This window comes from Pectinophora gossypiella, chromosome 8, assembly GCF_024362695.1.
Source record: "Pectinophora gossypiella chromosome 8, ilPecGoss1.1, whole genome shotgun sequence".
Classification (NCBI taxonomy): domain Eukaryota; kingdom Metazoa; phylum Arthropoda; class Insecta; order Lepidoptera; family Gelechiidae; genus Pectinophora; species Pectinophora gossypiella.
The window spans coordinates 3,705,984-3,728,168 of NC_065411.1; the positions used below are offsets into that span (position 1 = coordinate 3,705,984).

At 37.4% G+C, this 22,185-nt stretch overlaps 1 protein-coding gene across 1 annotated transcript in view; it reads right to left on the minus strand.

The window, feature by feature from the left end:
- The window catches only part of LOC126368877 (sodium-independent sulfate anion transporter-like), a 59,933-nt gene that overhangs the window by 13,081 nt on the left and 24,667 nt on the right, over positions 1–22,185 (minus strand). The window contains exons 7-10 of the mRNA XM_050013081.1: positions 15,220–15,381; positions 12,653–12,793; positions 3,969–4,114; positions 1,133–1,537 (exon numbers count right to left, since the gene is read on the minus strand). Of these exons, the coding sequence (XP_049869038.1) occupies positions 1,133–1,537; positions 3,969–4,114; positions 12,653–12,793; positions 15,220–15,381 (854 nt within the window). The remainder of the gene's footprint in view (positions 1–1,132; positions 1,538–3,968; positions 4,115–12,652; positions 12,794–15,219; positions 15,382–22,185) is intronic.

Sequence of the window (22,185 nt, forward strand, 5' to 3'; positions counted from 1 at the left end):
AAATAATGGATTCGTTTGTCAAACACTGACGAGTAAACAATTTAAATAGTTACTTATTTCAATAAACACAACTTGTTTAAACATTTTGTTGCCTAGTCTTTGCTGGTTTTAATTAACTACATAGCTTGTATAGAAGTTTCAATATCTGTGTCAACTATTATTCTGCTTCACTACAAAAGCTTACCGAAACAAAAAAACAATCCAGCACAAATGCAAACCAACCAATCCGATCCAAGATAGCACAAACCCAGCACAGACCTAAAACCAATGATTGTCGAACTTGTTTTCGAATCCATGTTTGGATCATAAGTGATTATCACGTGCTCAGCGGTGAAGGAAAACATCGTGAGGAAACCCACATTCCCCAAAAAATCGTTTTCGGAGGTGTGTGATTTAACCTGTATTGGGCTGGCTTTCCCTTAGCGGGTTGGAAGGTCAGACAGACAGTCGCTTCTGTAAAAAACCGGACCTGTCAAATCTTTAAGTTAGGGATGATGACTACAAAAGCCTACTTCAAACACTTAGTTTTGAAATGCTATCAACATTTTAACTAGGAATTTGGTAAACAAGAGTTAATGGGGATATTTCATACCAAAATCTTACTTTTACCCTGTACCGCCTTACCGCGTAAGTGTGAACGAGACAGACTGTCCACACGGTCCCCCTTACTCCTCAGTGGCTTACGACTGTTTAAAGTAAGACTTAGAGGGAATGTGGTAAATAACTTGTATTGTACTCTACATGAAGCAATACAAATTATTTCCTTTTAAACCACGCTCTTCTTCTTCTATCGTGTGGGCTGTAAGGTGGAGTACCAACCTCATCACCCCTGGAGCCACCAAAGGCCCCTGACATGACTCATGGTCACGACTACTTATTTACATTACGTAGTAAGTAGTAACCGGGGCCAACCGCTTAACTTGCCTTCCGAAGCACGAATCATCTTACTTTCGGACAATCTGGTGATCAGTCAATAATGTCCTAATCAAACTAGGGACCACAAAGAATTTTTGTGATATGTCCCCACCGGGAATCGAACTCGGGACCTCCGGATCGTGAGCCCAACTATAACTACGCTATAGAGGTATTGCTAAAAAGTAACAAAAATTTTAGGTAATACAAACAATCTTACCTGTAAAAACGTATAGTCCATTCTGTACAAGCCATCACAATATATGACCAGCACGTTTGGTACTCTCCTGGCATTGCTGCGTCGACTTCCACTTTCAGCCCTCACTGCATTAACCACTGCATTGGTACCATTACTCGCGGTATTTGTACCATTCGCCACGACATTGGTACCATTTCCAGTATCATTGGTACCATTGGACACTTCATTGGTACCATTTTCTTGTCTATTTCTGGTAGATGTTTCGTGATCTGTATCTGGTATGACAGTTAAGGATTCCAAAGCTGTTGTACGTATTGGTTTGTTTGGGTTCCGAATGTCCATTAGTTTGGATCGCACTCGCTCAGCGCCGGCGAAGTGTAGGCCTCCCACTGGGTGCACTGCGTAATGTGCCGGGAAAGTGCCGTCCTATGGAAATATTTAATAACAATACCTTCAATTCAATCAAGCTTAATGCATACAGAGTCGGAAAAGCAAGACACGGTGGGTGGATTTTGTTTGCGGTTGCATGCAAAATCCCACGCGCGGCTCGCTTATTTCGCTCTCGCAAGCGCAAGGGTCTGTTTTATCACTTGCTGATAAACTATTTGATAGCTTTGTGTGTGTTTGTTTGTTTGTCACGACTAGTGGCGCCACTATGGTGTCTTAATGAAATAGGCCCCTAGAAGATTATGAAACTTAATCTTCTTCTAGGGCCCATTACATTAAGACACCATATCGTGTGGGTTGTGAGGTACATTACCAAACTCATCAACCCTGGTGTCAGGAGTCCTATTGAGCCGCTAATGGCCCCGGACAAGACTCATGTAACGACTACGTACAAAACAGTAAATAGTAACCGGGGACCAACGGCTTAACGTTCCTTCCGAAGCACAGATCCTCTTACTTTCAGACAAATCAGGTGATCAGCCTGTAATGTCCTAACCAAACTAGGAATTACAAAGTGATTTTTGTGATATGTACTGGGATTCGAACCCAGGACCTCCAGAACGTGAGCCCAACACTCAACCACTGGACCACGGAGACCGTTTCATAATACGGAGTTTCATAATATAAAATATATATCTGTTTAATATATTCTTCGTCATATCTAAACTGATGCTTCAAACATCCCCTAATGGAGTGATTAGAGTTACTTGCATCGATTACTACTTACAAAACCGTTTATAAATTCCACAAATATTCATAAAACCACAAAATTCACGTTTGAATGTTTACACAAGGGTCTTACAACCAATACCGAAATTAAACATGGTAATTAATTTTATGATAGCGGATAGCTGTGGTCTGACCAATCACATACATCCACCGCAACCAGTGAACCGTGTAATTGATGGCAGTCAATTTATCAATGCGATATACGTTCGTTATGCGATGAATATGCATGCCAATTTGTTAGATAATCTGTTTGTGGTCGAATCAAGATGTTACTTGTTAGATTTAATGGGTTGACCGGAGCTGTCAGGTTCGATTTCCTAGTATAGGTCAACTGCTTAGAGTAAAGCAGTCTGGCAGCTTCATTTCGAGATGTTCAGTGGTTCGGGGGACACGTAGATCGTCGGTTCCGTCTATTTACTGACATGCCCGAACCTGTCTGAGGGAATTTACTAAGAGGATTATAAATACATACATTGGTGCTAATTCCTGCAGACGCCATCTAATTTTAATTTAAGTTATACCTGTCATTTTCTTATCCGCCGAAAAGGAAAGGGACGGGTAATCGACAGGCATAAAATTTATGGAACATACGTCAGTTTTAAGCACAAATCTAAAACAACCCTATAAAAATTTTGCATTGGCTAATAACCCGACATAATTAAATTGAGAGCACACGTCAAGCAGTTTGCATACCAGCGAGATACCTTTTTGATTCGCCCGGGTTATTCATCCATTTACTCATTCTTCCTAAAATTTACGACTGTCAATCTGTCTTTTTCTTTTTCGGCGAATAAGAAGATGAGAGGTATAACTTACAGTAAAATTAGGAGGTGTCTGCAGGAATTGGTGGCACTAATTACTGTTATACCAAACAAGCGGGAGGGAAAAGTATATGAAGTTGTTGTTGAGTTTAAGACCTTCTTGACCTGTAGCAATGCAATAAATACATTTGAATTTGAATTTGAATTTGAAGTGTATTCCCGCTTTCTAAATGTAATTTTTTTGACAACGTGTCAATAGAAATTGTTTTTATACTCTTCCGAATTCGCTAGTGTGGGAGGGAGTCGTGGGAGAAACGTGGCATGCGGTTATATATTTTTCTAAAAATGATTAGGTATATACAAAAATGTTAGCTCTTTTCCTTGTAGGTGCAGTATTAAAGCATCGTATGCTATCAATTGAGAGAAGATACGATTCCAAACTCGAACTCGTATGTATTAAGAGACCTCGGGACTCAAACTACACTCGTCTTGGTAATCGGTTTCTTCCCTCAGTGAATAATGTATTATTCAATATAATAATCTTCAATGTACGATTCGCCTCCATCTATTATTCCCACATAAGAGCTGCAGTCTGTTTTGTAATGTATAATTATGTATTTATCTGCCCTTACGTGCATTTTTCACTAACACACATGGCTCGACCATTGTAGACGGCGATACGGCTCACCAACTATAATGATCTAACAGAAAGTTCAGTGAGGCGTGGGTGCTTAGTTCATCTTGTGTTAGACGTAGAGATATAGCCGCGAGCTTATGTTATGTTAAGATCAGGGGGGTTAAAATGGCCACATCTAAGCAATTTGACATTTGCGCATATAAAAGTAAGTGCGCAATGCAAACAAATGTTAAAAAGCAATATTGCTTCGATGTGGTTATTTTAACCCGCCAGATATACTTACGTCAACCAAGTGCACATCAAGCGGTGGTCGGGAGTGGTAGTACAGCAATAATATTACGTCAATCCCCATTCCGCATATTAGTCCAATCTCAATTCCCAGAACTAGGCAGCATATAAACGTGCCCAGTAGCGGGATCAAATCTAATCCTGTAGGGAAATGTACTGGTTAACATGGTTTAAGTATAGCTAGTACCACAATGCTATTGATTGACATAACTGTAAGGACCTACACGGAGATAACATTAGGTACCTATAATGGATATTAGATAAAGACTATACAAAGTGTTAGTGACATCGTAACGAAAACTTTGAGGGATGATTCAGACCATGATTCTGAGTAGTTCTCAAGTGGAATTTTCCGTCGCAAAAATATGTAACTGATTTTTTCTTTATGAATTTTCCGACAGGAAATTCCACTTGATATCAACTGAGAATCATGATCTGAATCATCCCCCTCAGTATTCGTTACGATGTCACTAACATCCTGTATAGCCTTCTCTCGTTCGAGTTCTGACGTCTATGACCGACTTTAGCAACCCTGGTGTAGGGGTTACTATTGAGCCGCCATGACATGGCTCATGTAACGACTACATACTTATGTAAGTAAATAATAACCGGCATTTTAAAATGCCTTCCGATATACGGATCATTCTGAATTCATTCATTCTGATCATTGTCGTGAGCCCAACATTATTAGCTTTGTCGGAATGAAGAAGTGTCGGACTTTTATATTGGCCCCGATTCCTGCAGACATCTCTTAATTTTACTTTAAGTTATACCTGTCATTTTCTTATCCGCCGAAAAGGAAAGGGACGGATGATTGACAGCTCTTAATTTTAGGAAGAATGAGTAAATAAATGAATAACCCGGGCGAATTTTTAGACGGTTGTTTTAGATTTGTGCTTAAAATTTACGTGTGTTCCATAAATTTTATGCTTGTCGATTACCCGTCCCTTTCCTTTTCGGCGGATAAGAAAATGACAGATATAACCTAAAATAAAATTAGATGGTATTTACAGGAATTAGCACCATTGCCAAAGTATTGTCGAATAGATAACATTTTGTCGAAATTTAATTTTTAACCCTAACAGCATGCATACATTTAGCGATACCGAAAGCATTCCAAAGGTAATACAAGGTCTCGGAACGTTTCCGGCTTGAATTGCGAGTTTTAAACTTATTCTTTTTTTTTTTTTATTTAAGGAAAACATACAGCTTAAAATAACACATGTATCAGTATAACACATTTAAGGTAGTACAGAAGCCAATTAAGTTTTCACCAAGAATTAATGCATGCACTTGGGTATACAAAAAGAAGTAAAAATAAAACACATATAGGATGATTAAAAGAGAACACGAATTTAGACATAATAGTAATAATATTAGTGAGTACAGTATATCATTGAGTACTTACTCTTCAGTAGTCAGTTTAACTTACTAATAACAAACAAAATAAAGAAAGAAACAAAACACACATACTTATTTTAATTCAATTTAAATAGAATTTTTTATTCTATTTTTTTTTCCGTTTTATGTTTGATGGCGGAAGCAAATTTAAGAAATTTAAGGTGGAAAATATCAATTTCATTAAACTTGGTATTATATAAATGACAAGCACGTCTAACAATTATTTATTCGTGTGGATGACGTCATCACTTATGAAAAGTTCATAGTACACAGGACAATACACAGAAACAAATGCAATACAGACAAAACATTCAAAAGGTCAATATTATTTCGGGATTGCGGAGTGTCCGTTCTATACCTAGTATTATTCTGTATTCTATGTCACAACACGTTTTGTGGATTTCGCTTGAAAATTTTATTTGGGTACTTACAATTATACTCGATTTTGCCTGGGTACAATTTTTACCTTATTGATGCAAAAAATGGAAAGAGGAAGGGGAGGCCTTTGCCCAGCAATAAGTTACTATTTACTGATGTAAGTAAGTACTCGTTACATGAGCCATGTCGGGGGCCTTTGATGGATTAACCCTGACACCAGGGAAGAAGGGGTTGGTAATACACCTCACAACCCATTCATCGTTATTTTCCTAACATCAAAGAAAAATTATTTCCCAAATCCAAGTAACTTGGAGTGGTAGATATATGAGAAAATCCTATAAAAGCAGTGTAAGAAACATAGGTGGTCCCCAGGGCCAGGAGTAACGGCACTTGGAATTCAATATTTAGTCCCTGGGCGCCGAGCCGTATCCCGGGTCTAACACATAAACAGTTTCTGAGATGGTAAGTAATATAAAAAAATATATTTTTTCAACATTTTTTAGCTTCTTTTGCTGTTCTAGGGGCAAATAAGAAACATAAAACGCGTTCAGATGATTGTCTTCCCGGGCGTCAAATACAAAAGAAGGATTGTGTTCTTTCTAACATGATGGCCAATTGAGTCGTGTACGGTCACGAGTACTAATATGTATGCACTTTGAAAACATGTCACATTAACTTTTTTGACAAATTAAACCGTAATTAAGTCTCATTAAATGTCAAATATCATAGCGCGACAGGGTTCTAAAGTGGGTACATGATATTGCTCTTCACTGTAGTATGTTGAAGATAAATCGTGAATTTCTGTTTTTTCTATATAAAGACACATCTAAAACTAACGAAAAATATTTTCTTTTTTCTATTTAACTCATTTATGAATTTAAGAAAAACGTAGTAATAACTCCGACATTTTATCACGTTTTTCTATAACGTCCCAGTGGGCTTTTCAAATAAATTCCATGGCGATTTCGTGTTTTCACGTTGAGTAAAAGTAACTGATTTGACTAGTTGGAAAATAGCCTATTGTGATGATGTGGCTGCACTCTTGCCACCGTAAGGTTCATAACCATCGAAGGACTTCGTGCCTCTTCTTCTTCTAAGGATCTTCTGATTACTTGTGGCTATGACCAATAGGGATAAACTTTATTTAAAAAAAAAACCTTACGTTTGCGAATAGAACTCCTATAATTAACTGCTACGGCTCAACTACCTATCAGGTGAAGGCCTTCAGCGCTCACGAATTATCCAACCAAGTAGATAGATAGTGAAAAAATAATAAACATAAACAGCCTATACGTCCCACTGCTGGGCACAGGCCTCCCCTCAATCAACCGGAGGGGGTAAAAATAATAAAGCTATAAAAAAATAAAGCTGCAGTCACCAAAATAAGAATATCTGTAATGCTGCTCAACCCGGAACCCGGAATCAGGAAAAGTAAAAAAAAATGCAAATAGAGACGTCACACCTCCTCGACACGAGGAGTTTATTTTATACTTATAAATCCTACTCTACTGAGAGATCAAATTACAATAAGTACATACAAACCTAGTACAAAAGGTATTTAATTTAAAGTTCTAGCACTGAGCTCAAACTAACCAAATCATTTAACTTAGCTCCTCAATAGCATATATACCTACAAAGTCCTAAACGAATAATATCCCTTATTTACTGGAGTAAGCAGTATTAGATAGAAATTTTCAATCGGTCTATTCTCGACTGATACATCACTATGCTAATGAACGTCACAACACTGGCTTCTGTACTTTGACAGATCTACCTGATACCTCATTCGTTATTGGACTCTTGTAAAACTTTATCTGCATTGAAATACAATCACTTATTGTACTGAACTACAAATAGTGCTTATACAGGGTGTTAGTAACATCGTAAGGAATACTCAGGGGGATGATTCAGACCATGATTCTGAGTTAATTTCAAGTGGAATTTTTCCTCGCAAAATTCATGTTTTTTTTTATTTATTTTTTAAATTATTTTCAATTCTATACTTTTGCGAAGGAAAATTCTACTTGATATTAACTCAGAATAATCAGCTGAATCATCCCCCTCAGTATTCGTTACGATGTCACTTACACCCCACACAAGTACATACAGTAGCCATACAAGTAGGTATGGGTGTTAGTGACACCGTAACGAATACTGAGGGGGATGGTTCAGACCATAATTCTGAGTTGATATCAAGTGGAATTTTCAGTCTGAATATTCCTGAAAACTTTTGTGTTTTTTTTTTAATTATTTTCAATTCCATACTTTTGCGACGGAAAATTCCACTTGATATCATCTCAGAATCATGGCCTCAATCACCCCTCAAAGTTTTTGTTACGATGTCACTAACACCCTGTATAGTCTATAAATTACCGAAACAAAAGAAAAAACTTCCAAAATTCAAGCAGAATTGACGTAGCCGAAACAAAGGGAATAAACTGGTGTGTTTTGGCACTACCACCTTCTAGCGAGAGTGGCGCAAAACTCTATTCAGCATATTAATTAGGCACTCTTGACGTAGTTCGCAGATTTTTCCTCCGGCACCGTGCAGGAACAAATGGCACACATTGGCACTGAGTAATGAACCCACCAGGGAAATCTAACGCCTCACAATCCCGCCACAAATTAAATCTCAAGAAACCAACTGATGAACGTCGCTAGACGCTTCCACTTCTTATTGTTGTAAACTGAAAGGTACGAGTTACGCGGTATCAGAGAGAGATACCATACGTATATATAAAAAAATTAAATGAAGAAATGGTGAAATGTACGAGTTTAGACGCGGTATCAGACAGAGTTATCATATATATAAAAAATTGAAATGAAGAATTGCTGAAATTTTATATGGGACTTGCCGCAGTTTTCAAGGAAGCTAAATTAGGAAACACTAGTACTACTAGGACAAATACTAGTACTAAAAGAAAAACAATTCGGGAGGGATTGATCCCGTCGGGACACCGTCACCACCGTCTCGTTAATCTGTCCATACTATTTTTTTTATCTACATCGTCATTAAGTAGGTATGTACCCACATTTCTCACACACTCGCACTTCACATTCGAACATACGTACACATTCAATCAATCAATCAATAATACTTTATTGCACAACGACATATACAAAGGACATAAACATACGAATAAAAACATAAGTACAATAGGCGGCCTTATTGCTAAATAGCAATTTCTGCCAGGCAACCTTAGGGTGAAAGAAGTCACATTCGTGTATTATAACTTCCCAAGCGTTAGGTATCTTGGTCTCACGGGATTATATAACCTGAAGATTTAGACAGATCACTTTTTACAGAAGCAACTGACTATCATGCCTTCCATCCTAAAGGGGTTCTAGTCATATTACACATCACCAGCCCATTAACGTCCCCACTGCTGGAGCACGGGCCTGCCCTATGGATGGATAGGGAGATCGGGCCTTAAACCACCACGCGGGCCCAGTGCGGATTGGTGGTTATTAACGACTGTTAATGCAGCCGGGACCAACGGCTTAACGTGCCTTCCGAAGCACAGAGGAGCTCGAGATGAAAACTTTTTTTTTGTGGTCACCCACAAAAATCAAATAGTCATATAGATACAATCAAAAGTTCAGTCACTGAGCCCAGCGAATTATTTATAAACAGTGGTGAAATTATGAACCATTACTTTTCTTAATTATAAAATTTATGTTTTTGTAGTTGTTTTTGGTCTATTAGAGAAACGACATGTAACCAGGAGGTCTCAAGTGCAACCAGTTAAGTTATTACTTTGCAAGAAACTGATTGGACTTTTGCAGCTTATCGTACATACTGCTCAGATCCTAGATGTTTTAAAGTTCTCTAAACCGGCGAGTAATACATAAAGTATTTGATGAGAGTAGACGAAGCGACAATGGTGTGACCTTATGTACGTATGTATTTACTACTAATTGGCTATCTTAAGAACTAATATTGAATGTAATATTTATATATGCATAAAATTCTAATCTACAAAAACGAACTTTTAAATTTCAGTCTCGAACGCACATTTTTCACAAGTTGATAATTTGTCGGAGCCGTCGCAGCGAAACCACGATTATTTGCAGTATTTCCTCATGATGTTTTCCTTCATCATCTACCCAGACACGCCGATATGATTGCATTATTCTGTATCTGATATCACTATGCCGTTTACCTAGCGGAATCATGATAGCTATGCAAATATAAGATTATGCATGATGGCAGAAGCAGACAATATTCCGTAGTGCGTGCGTAACTCAAATCGGGCCATTTCTGTAGAACTGTCAAATTTATGAACAGCAAGGTACTTACATGAATGTTAACTAGATGTCTATCTGTGGCTTATGCATTCCCTCTTATACAGTAGGGTAGCTTCCAACTAGTCAAATCAGTTACCTACTTTCTATTAAACGTCGAAACACGAAATCACTATGGAATTTGTATGCAACCTGTGACGTTTCAAAAAAACGGGATAAAATGTCGCACTTATTATTACATTTTTCTTTATTAAAATTCGTAAATAAGTGAAATAGAAAAAAAAACTGTGTTTTATCACCTTAAGATCTGTCTTTATTTAGCAATCAGAATTTCATAATTCATCTTTGATATAAGAAACTACCCAATAAAATGTTTTGTGTAATTTCTCAAATAACAAAACGTATTGTAGTAAAATCTATTGTTGATATTGAATTAGTAGGTGACTATGAAGCCCGAAAAGGACAAAACACTTTTTTAAATAAAAAAAAAATAGGCGTCTAGTGTGTTTCTTATTGTTTTCCTATAACCACCAATAAGTACTGAGAAAATTCATTATTAATAATAACAGAACAACATAACTTCTCACTTCAGGAAGTCAGTAAGTACTTTTCCTACTACTTTTTCTTAAACTTACCTAATAATATAAGTTTGAAAAATTATGATCTCTCTCAAGAACTAGTGCGCAATCTAGATATAGCCGAATGGCTGCAAGAGTAGACAAGTTTGATAGCAATTTCCTTTATAGGTCACAGAAAAACGATAATCGGAAAACGTTTTCAAACCCGACCGCTCATACAAAATGGCGAATGTAGCACCGCCACAATTTCATTCATTATTGAAGAAATGTTCCAAATCTCGTACCGGGGGCCACTCGGCATACGAAATGGTTCCGATGGCTGAAGCGATAATAACTTCTCGCCTCTAGGGATCCCGGTCCATTCTATAGGAATAATTTAACAAAACTCCCAACGCTGATATTATGGCGAAATCCCCAAATTATTTGATGATCTCTCCGACGATTAGATACCCAGATAAGCAGGCTTAAAGGGGTTTGTTTTAAAGCTTAAAGGTGTTTCGCAAATTTTGCTAAGGCTAATAAAATCAATATTCGAAGTGAGCAAATTCAATATAAGAATCTGGTTAAGCAAATTGGATCATATTTTGGGGAAATGGAAAATGATCTCTCGACGTTGAGTGGTGAAGTTCGTATTAGCGTGAAGCGTAAACCAATTGAGGAAATTTGATGGAATAAAAGCACCTCATGGCTTCAATGCCCCGGTTCTATTGAGTTTTGCAAAAATCTTTACGCATTTATACCTTGTATGTAACGTAAGATCTTCATTCTGGAAAAAATAAAAACGATTCTCTAGATACGTTCCCATACGGTATGCATTCCTATTCATCAGTTTAAAATGAAGATTTTTTAATTAAGTAGTACTGTCAGCGCCCAACGCTGGCAAAACTTTAATCTAATCTTGAAAATAATATAGGTTTGTAATTATACAAAAACTGAATAATATTTTTTAAGTGATAATAATCATTTAATTGAATTTCACATGAACCGCCAACCAGCGCGTTCATGTACATATCTAAATACCTCCGTGTATATTAATGTCTCTGTCTACCCTAACGGGAAATAGGCATGAGATCTTATGTAAGTATGTATCTAAATCTCGTGTTTTCGTTTTACCTCCAATGTCTTTATCATAACTTTATTACTCAGGTTAGCTGATAAAACTTTATTATTAGGTACCTACAAATAAACTGAATCTTCTGTCTGTTTTGGTTATAATCGATTAGTATATTTTTCACTTTTTTGTGTCCTGTGTACTAACACTAAAGAGAAGATAAAATAAAAAAGAGTAAAAAGATAAGGTAAGGTTCAAAGTATAAAAGAGAAGATGCAGGTCGTGTCGTATCAGGAGGTAAAGCATTTGGCGGAGACGAGAAGAGCGCAGCTCTTAAATCATCATCATCATCACCAACCCATTAACGTCCCCACTGCTGGGGCACGGGCCTTCCCTATGGATGGATAGGGAGATCGGACCTTAAACCACCGCGCGGGCCCAGTGCGGATTGGTGGTTATTAACGACTGTTAATGCAGCCGGGACCAACGGCTTAACGTGCCTTCCGAAGCACGGAGGAGCTCGACATGATTTTTTTTTTTGTGGTCACCCACTATGACCGGCCTTTGCGAAAGTTGCTTAACTTCAACAATCGCAGACCAAGCGCGTTTACCGCTGCGCCACCGAGCTCCTCCCTCTTGCTTTTAAATAATGAAACACTAACACTAAACTATTCAATAATTAAATTCAACATTCCACACCTCTTGGAAAAGATAGTTTCAAGGCTTCAAGCCTTCTAGATTACATTTGTATATCCATGTCAGCTTAAAGTATTGTCATACACCGGACACTCCATACAAAAATCTCATTCTTACCATGTGCCGCTTAACGCGCAAGTGCAAGCGATACAGTCTGCGGGCATCTCCTTACCCTTTAGCGACTAAAGTAAAACCCAGAAGGGGTGAGGTCGGCGCGAACTGGTGCGGGGCAGAGAGATACCGTTCTATACGTAGTCTTATTCTTTATTCTATGGTATTGTATAAATCTTGATACATGATATAATTAATTTATCATCATATTGTACTTACTGCTAGTAGCCCACAATCGTTTGATGATAGCCACGTCGACCATATGCAGCACGGCGCATACTATGACCGCCGCCAGCGCCGCGCGTGGGATGAAGTAGAAGTATGGTGTCAGCAACGCCAGGGTCAGAAGAACTATTATCCCTGTCCAACATAATGGTTCGCACTCAATGAAAGATATACGAAAATATCTTCTAAAACAGAGGAACATTGAAAATTACACAGAAAAGTGGAAAAGCGAGCTTTGCGAGTCCGCAACTAAATCGGACCACCCATACTGGAGCTACGATCACGCAGACACACAGAAAAAGTGATGAAACTTATAACACTCCTCTTTGCGTAGCGTCAGGCGTTAAACACGCGCCATGACGGCGGCGCGGCGCGGCTGATTTCTACGTATCGACTATGTAAACGCGTGCAAACTAAGGGCCTAAGCAGACGACGGTACGGGACAGGCCGGACAATTGCACCGCGAACGATAGAACAAAGAAAATCGTATGCTACCAACACACGGCAGTCAAAAAGACCAGGCCGGCAATGTCCGCTGAGTAAGCACTCTTTATTGCTTCGCGATCAAAAAGAGGGTGGGGACCCTAATTTAACCATATGCCCGCCTCTATAGTGAGAGGTTTTAAAATGTTTCCAGGAAATCCTAGGACGGTACATTGACCAAAATTTACTTAAACAATGTACTTAGTAGGTAGTCTACTCTGAACCGGCGTGTGTTGAAACGATTTATGAACGAGAAGGAAGGAAGAAATTTCATATCCCTGCCTACCCGATGAGATAGGCATGAGATTATGTATATGTTTGGAAGGTTGAAGCTACGTAAAACATTTCGGAAGAAAACTTAAATGATAATAATTTTCCCCCTCCAGATGATTGCGGGGAGGCCTGTGCTCAGCAGTGGGACGTATAGGCTATTTATGTTAGTAGGTATGTGTAATAATTTTCAGTAAGTATGGGGTGATCAACCCGAGCTTTCTTACTCTCACAACCGAGTGCATTTTATAAGTTCAACGCCATATGTAGTACATACTGAATTTCCCAGCCTTGGAACAAATACTTATCTGCTTTCACTTCAAACGAATGTTTGCGAAGTTGGGAATTCAATGTTTTTCAAAATTAATATCACAAAATTTTATTGTAATGGATACAGCTGGATATAAAGCTGGCCGGTTGGCGATTAATTATTTATATTAGCCTAAAAGCTAAGACGGCTAGATAAATTACTTCATTAATTACTTCTTGCTTCTTATCTTCTCTCGTGTGGGTTGTGAGGTCAATGACACCGGTGTCAGGATTGCTATTAAGCCAAATGCCAAATGCCATGACTCTTCGACTGTTTGAGATCCCCTTTCGAAGGACGGATCATCTTACTTTCGAACAATCAGGTGACCAGCCTGCAGTGTTCTAACTAAACTAGGAATGAAGACACTAGAACCACGAAGACCGTTAAAACGCTTCCTTAAAACACGGCAGAAAGACTGCAGATAAGACGATTCCTTCCTGGCATTAACAAAAGCCACTTACGGACTAAGTATAGCGTAAATGGCTCAGAAGTAACACAGACCGTGTCACACACCAAGGTCGATTACGCCTCGTGACTTTTATTCCCATAAGCCGGCCGTTCCGATATTTGTCGCTGGCCATGTGTCTTGTTTATCCCCAGTGCTGTCGTATATTATTAGCAAGTGTCTCCTATACGAGCGGCAACGACGTGAGTGAAATAAAGACTAATGCCTGATCGGACCCTAAATGGCGAAAATGTAAGAAGGTAAAAATAATGTTCCAAAAAGATTTGCAGACCACGATTTATAGACAAACCTGGTATTAATAAAGTAAGTCTTTAAAGCGAACGAACACGACGAATATTTCACAATTTGAAAACCGCTAGTCCAGGCTCTGACAGTAAACTATGATGCAAACTTTTAGATTTATGAAGTTTCTACTCCACCACATAGCTCGGCTGTTTCCGCGCATGTGAAAAATGATAAACTGCCGGCTACATTTGTCTTGGCTCCCATTTCTACCGCGTTAAAGTAATCGCTCGATTAAAGCGGGAAATTACAAACCGACGCTTATTGTCATTGTTTCAAGACAATCCCTAGACAATAATATTATCCTTAATTTGAGACGTTAAAAGCTATTGTTACATTCGAACAAACTTCCGTCGAAATTAGGGTTGACTTCAATAAGTTACAGAATAACTTTACGGGTGTTTAAGACGTCATCAAAAACGAAACAGCCCTCAACAATGACAAAGTGCCGTCGCGACAATCGCCCGAACATAATAACGTGAAATCTTACAGATTGTTACAAAGTAAATTGGTGTTGGTTGCTTTTGTATCGTTTTAGATTTCTTGGAAGCTGCTACAAAAGATGAACAGATAATATTGTACAATAAAAACCTTTTATGTCAATAAATAACAACTCTATTGTTATTTTAAACAATGTGTCTGGGAAACTTTGACAAATAAAACTGATATCATATTTAACTCATTATACTTAGCTACACATTGAATGTTATACTTTGAGAGATAAACACGTTTATAGGGCAGTTAACATACCAGTATAGAAGCCGGCAGCGGGGGTCCTGACACCAGAAGCATCGCTGACAGCACTCCGAGTAAACGAGCCGTTAACCGGAAAAGATCTGAAGAAAGCATTAACAAGGTTGCATGCACCTAGCGCCACTATTTCTTGAGTCGCATCCAATGTTTTGCCCCGAGCTGAAATACAAACGGCATTTCGTAAATAAAATATACTTGAGCTAGAAATATGTGTGAGTCGAATATTACGTATCTGCACGTTCTTGCAATTCTGAGCTGCAGCTGGAGTGAACGCGAAAAAGACTTAAACTAAATAAAGTGATATAAGTCACCCTAATCTATACAAGCTTTTATTTTACTATTATGGAGGGGGTTGATTCGACGGAAAATTCCACTTAAACTCAGAATCATGATCTGAATCATTCCCCTCAGTACTTGTTACGATGTCCCTATCACCCTATATAATAGATTAAGAGATAAAGCTCGTATAGATTAGGGTGACTTATATCACTTTATTTAGTTCCTCCTTCCGAAGCTCGTATCATCTTACTTTCGGACAATCAGGTGATCAGCCTGTAATGTCCTAACCAAACAAGGGACCACAAAGTAATTTTTATGATATGTCCCCACCGGAAATCGAAATATTCGTTACGATGTCACTAACACTTTGATAAGTAGCTAGAAATGTATATATATATGTAGGAACGGAACGACATCAGGACGACGTATGAGCATGTGCGAAAGAGTAAGAGGATAAAAGCGTGAAGTATGAAAGAGAAAGAGGATATTAGGGTAGGATAATTTTTAAGATGGCGATAAGACTATATATATTTCGGAAGAAATAAAAGAAGATATTGAAAAAGCCTGTTTTATTCCGATTATCACCCCACATATATGTATATTTGAAAAAAAGAAAGAAATAAACACACCGCAATAACGAATATAAAACAAAACACGGAATAACACATAGTTGGTAGAGCCACAAGTAATCAGTAGACAACTAGTACCTACTTTTAATTCGAAGTCCTAAGATTGAATTTAGATAAAAAAAGTAGCATGGAGAATGTTAACGTAGCTCTTAAATTAATGACCTGCAATTGAACCTATCCTAACGTCACATTAACAGTTATACTTTATAGCATTACCATATTATGTGTACAGTTATGAGTCATATCATGTCCCCACTTTAGAACCCTGTCTCACTATCATATTTGACATTTAATGAGACTTACGGTTTAATTTGTCAAAAAAGTTAATGTGAAATGGTTGCAAACTCGTGACCGTACTGTTGGCATATATTTAAATAAATAAATGCATGAAGTCTTTGGCGAGAGTGGAAGAAGTGGTGTGTCATGATCGTAGTGAGTGAAATTCCATGGTCTCTGCCTACCCCAACGGGAAATAAGCGCGATCTTATTATGTATGATGAACCGTAACAGTGACAGGTGATCAAAGGTGATCGCCAATACATAAGTCCTAAATGTTCACAAGGACACAATCCAGGTATTGTAAAACGCGGTAAATTGGAACGACCTTATCGTAAGTAATCTAGATTGCTAACTGTCATGCAGACGATTACAGAAAGATAGATGTGGGAGACATAAAGGTCCCTCTAGGACCTAATCAACTTGTCCGATCCTTTTCAATTGACTGATCAGTCAGAGACCTCCTACGTGTATAAAACAAAGCCATTCTTTATTAAGTACAGACAGGAATAAAAAAAAACAGCCAAGTGCGAGTCGAACTTGTGCACGAAGGGTTCCGTACCATTGACTAGGTAAACAACAGTAAGTACACAAATTTCATAATGATATATCGAGCAAAAATTGGCCAAAAGTTGCATTTTTTGTATGGGTCCCCGTAAATATTTATTCTATTTTATTTTTATTATTAAAGTGAAAAACAATTGAGTATTTTGTGAACATTTCAAGTGCCAACGAAAGGCCATTATTGATATCGAGCAAGAAGACCAAAAAAATCGCATTTGTTGTATGGTCCCTATAAATGTTTATTTCGTTTTTTTACCACCTTACAAATAAAAAATAAACGATGAATGAACGTGGTTAAGTATATGACAGCCAAGCAAAGTCCAGTTGAATTGTATGATAATTGGATTTAATGGTTTATTTTTTATTTGTAATGTGGTTAGTGTCTGCTGCTATTATAACGGCAGCAGAAATACATACTTTGGGAAAATTTCAACTGTCAACCTAACGCGGTTCTTGGGAAACAGCCTGGTGGCAGACAGGCGGACGGACAGACAGACAGCTAACTCTTAGTAATAGGGATTTATGGCGTTGACAGCGACTTTTCGAACGGCGCGGCGACCGCGCTACGGCGAGTCTCTTTACGGCGAGTGGCCTTATTTTCCCTTTACGTCGAGCGAGTTTTGACGTTATTGTACAGTTATGGTAAATAGGGTACCGATTATAACCTTCGGATACGAAACCCTAAAACACATTAAAATAACTTAGTTTTGTTATACCTTCAGCCACCGTGGGCGAAAATAAAATTTTCCATTATTCTTAGAATAATGTGGGAGGACGTAATTAAGATTTCCACTTTCTTAAAATAATTTTAAAGGTCACGTTGAAGAGTTTATAATTACTTGTTTCATTGTAAACGTATTTCAAAATATATTATTTTTACAGTCGACTATTAACTGCAGATACGGTTTTTAATAGAACCGCTGTTACTTGTTACTTTGTGACTGCTATAAAGTTCCTTCTTACTGTATACATACATAAGGTCATGCCTGTTTCCTGTTGGGTTTGGCAGTAGTGTCCTGATAGGCTACTGATAGTTTAAATCATCATCATTAATTTAAGAGCCACGCTCTTGTCGGTGTAGCATTATGAATACTACTTTTTAGGGACAAAGAGGACAGTGGTTTCCCTCTTGCCTACCGTTCTATATAGTTTTATATAAGATACAAAAATAATATAAATAAAAATATAAGTTTAAAAACTAGCGTTTTAGGACTACTCATAATTTTAGAGCGTGATTTTTCCGTAGTCGGGTTTTAGTTTTTAAACTTATATTTTTATTTATATTATTTTGGTGTCTCATATCTTAAGACAACATTAAGTATGTATGCAAGATTCGGCGATAAAACCTATCCGGAACATGTCTAAGCAGTTATTTTATCAATGCAACGTAAATATCAAGTAAATACAAGCAAACCCACATGTAAAATAAATAATAATAAAAGCTAGTAATAAGTACATATTTGTAATGTGCGCATATTTGTAATGATTTCCCTCATTCAGCGCTTACCGCTATCGACCCTCTAGGGTCAATTAAACCTTTCAACTATTATCCTGCCAGATAACACCCCGAGCCGAGTGATTTTGACAATGTCCCCATCGGTAATCGAACCCATACCTCCAGATCGTGAGCCTAGCGCTCTAACTACTAGACCACAGAGGTTATTAATAATAATGAAGTTGGTGAATAACAGCCGAATTACGAAGAACCACAAAATACATCTTGCCCGTTCGTAAATAACCATAAAACCTACGCTATAAATATTACGAATGCAAGAACAGAAGCAAACAGAAGGCATGGTACTATCATGAATCCTAATTTAGTTCTCGCCCATAACAGCACACGAATGTCCTATTTTCTATTTGCAGAAAACAATTTCACTAGATCTACACTTTGGAAAATGAAACAACTAAGCCCTCTACGCTGATCCCTGTATTTATGCACAAACAGTTCAGACTTGAAATCATAAAGTTAGTATTGTTAACATTTGTAAAGAAATCCAAAGGAATATTCAAGAAAATTGAACTTTTTTATTATAAGCACATATGGTCATATTCAATGTCGCGAGTTAGGAATCTTTAAACAACCTAGCTCTCTGTTCGATTGGGGATGAGAGCCCCTATTTGCGTCGCTGCAGTGGGCTGCACGTGCCCAAATGTATTAAAAGCTTTTGATATTGTGTGTTATTTTTATTTTATAAGTACTAACATTAGAAATAAGTCATTTACTAACACATATGAGTCAATGGTTACTTGAAATATATATATTTTTTTTTTAATGAAATTTCTTATGAATTTTATTTATTTATTAATTTTAATTTCACTTAGTATTTAATAATCTATAACTCTGACACCAGGGTTGATGGGGTTGGTAATCCACCTCACAACCCACACGATAGAAGAAGAATATGGGATATTATTAAATGCACATCTGTGTATATATTTTTTTATTTAGTGTGCAAAATTAGTGTGCAACTGAGTATTTTAGGTTGAACGTTCAAATAATTTGATCGAAAAAAGGGAATATACAGATATCGATTTAAATACATGCCAAAGAATATTCTGGAGATCAACAGCTATTAAGTTATTTAAAAAGCTAACAACACAGAGCCAATTACAGATCCCCAAAAATAGCACCAACATGGGTCCTATTACTTTTTTACTTTATATTCATTAATTACATACATACATACATAAACTCACGCCCGTAATCCCTAATGGGGTGGGCAGAGCCACAAGTAATCAAAGACAACTTGCAGCCACTGTTGATACGAAGTCCAAAGATGGATATGATGAACCTTATGATGATAAGGGATCAGCCTATCGCCCATAACATTAGTCCATCATGTTAGAGGACACAATCCCTCTGTCGGTTTTTACGACATGCCCGGGAAGAGAAGCAGCTGAACGTGTTCTATGTTTTTTATATGCTCCCAGAACAGCATAGAAGCATTAATTAAATGAAGTGATGTTTAAAATAATGAAAATAACAGAGGAAAATACAAATCTTGCGAAGAATGTATACAATCAATTACGTCCATCTCACAATGAGATAAGTTACAAATAAATTAGAGTATAATAAATAATATATATAACTTTAAATAGCATAACATATACAGCATATACAGGATGTATATACAGCCCATATAGTAATGACATTGTAAGGACTATTAAAGATAATAATATATAAAAAACGGTCTCTGTGGTCCAGTGGTTGAGCGTTGGACTCACGATCCGGAGGTCCCGGGTTCGAATCCCGGTGGGGACATATCATAAAAATCACTTTGTGATCCCTAGTTTGGTTAGGACATTACAGGCTGATCACCTGATTGTCCGAAAGTAAGATGATCCGTGCTTCGGAAGGCACGTTAAGCCGTTGGGCCCGGTTACTATTTACTGATGTAAGTGAGTAATCGTTACGTGAGTCATGTCAGGGGCCTCTGGCGGCTCAATCATAACCCTGACACCAGGGTTGATGATTATGCTACCTCACAACCCACACGATAAGAAGAAGAATTAAAAATAATAAATTTAGACTATGATCCACTCATAATTCCATTTGATAACAACTCAGAATCATGGTCTGAATCATCCTTCAAAGTTTTCGTTACGATGTCACTAACACCCTGTATACGTCCTACTGCCGGGCATGAAGCATACTCCATAATGCTGCTGCACTGTGGGTATATGGAGGTGTTTTACTAACTTGCTAATATCTGCGACCAACGGCTTAACGTGTCTTCTGAAGCTTTAAATATTAATATATTTTTAAATAACATAGCTAAGGCAAGGGTGCATGATGTTTTTATGAAAAACTTGTTAGTATTTAATAACATTTTATTACTAAAAAAGTAAGTGTCAGAGCCTGTATATAAATTTACTACCAGCGATAAATGAACAATGTTTTGCAGTTATGAATGCAAGCGATCTTAATTTACGATGCAGCTGACGTAAAACGCTGCATTTAATTAGATTGCATCATTTAAACCATTATGATAATGTCAGGATCACAAACAAAGGTAGCTATCATACTTAGTTAGCGTGGAAGTAATATACATATTGATCAAATATATGTAAATATTGCTGTTTATTATATTTGAGATAAAAATCTTTACACAGTTTGTATTTACATCAATTGTTTTTAAAATATTTCTATTATACAGGAGGTTAGTGATTTTGTAACGAATGCATTAATATCGAGTTGAATTTTCTTTTATAATATATATATCATCATTCTTACTTTAGTTAGCATTATATAAGTAAGTATTTGTATTTTTTATCAATTATATAACACAAGCACAAATATCTATATTGTTATGCGGAATCAAATATGAAAAATATCTTGTTATTTAATTCATCTCTCAAACAGTAGAACAAAATCTTTATTTACTCGTATGGGCCTGAAAATACATTTATCTTTAGTTTCGTTCCCTAGGTAATAGATAATTCAGCGACTCTCAAACTTGCTAGACGACAGTACCATTTTGATACTTTATTTATATCATCACGATCATATCAAGATTGACTTTAAGTTGTCTCCTAATTACTTGTAGTTCCATTAGTAATTACGGGCGTAATGTTTAATTACTTACTTATGTACTTAGTCTTAGTTATGTAATGTGTAGGAAGCAAGAGAAGTGTGTCAGGATCGAAGCAAATGGAATTCTATAGTCTCTGCTTACCCCGGTGGGAAATAGGCGTGAGTTTATGTATGTAAGTATGTATGTACTTAGTATGTTTTGAGTTTTGAGTATGCCCTTTAGCGGATCTCTACCAGAGATATTACGGAGCCCCAGGGTTCCGCGAGACAAGCTTTGAGTACCACTGATGTAGTTCATCGTGTCGTAAAACGTTAAGTGTGTCTATCTGTCTTTCCGCTGTAACAATCGTCTATTTCCGCGTCTGCACGCAATTCATCGCCTCACTAACGGTCTCCTTGGTTTAGTTGTTAGAGTATTTGGGTTGTAATGAATATGGAGATCCTGAGTTCTAATCCCGGTGGAGACATGTCAATAAATCACTTTGTGAGACTGTTACTACTCTGGTTAGGTTTTTCTAACTAAGAAAAATCTTGGTTTTACAGACACTACACAGATGCAGATTTTGTACATGTGCAACTATGTACCGCTTTATTCTGCGAGTGTGAGCGAGACATACAGTCCACACGCACTCCGTAAGGAGTAATCCTTACGCACGGACTGAAGTAAGTTCGCAAATC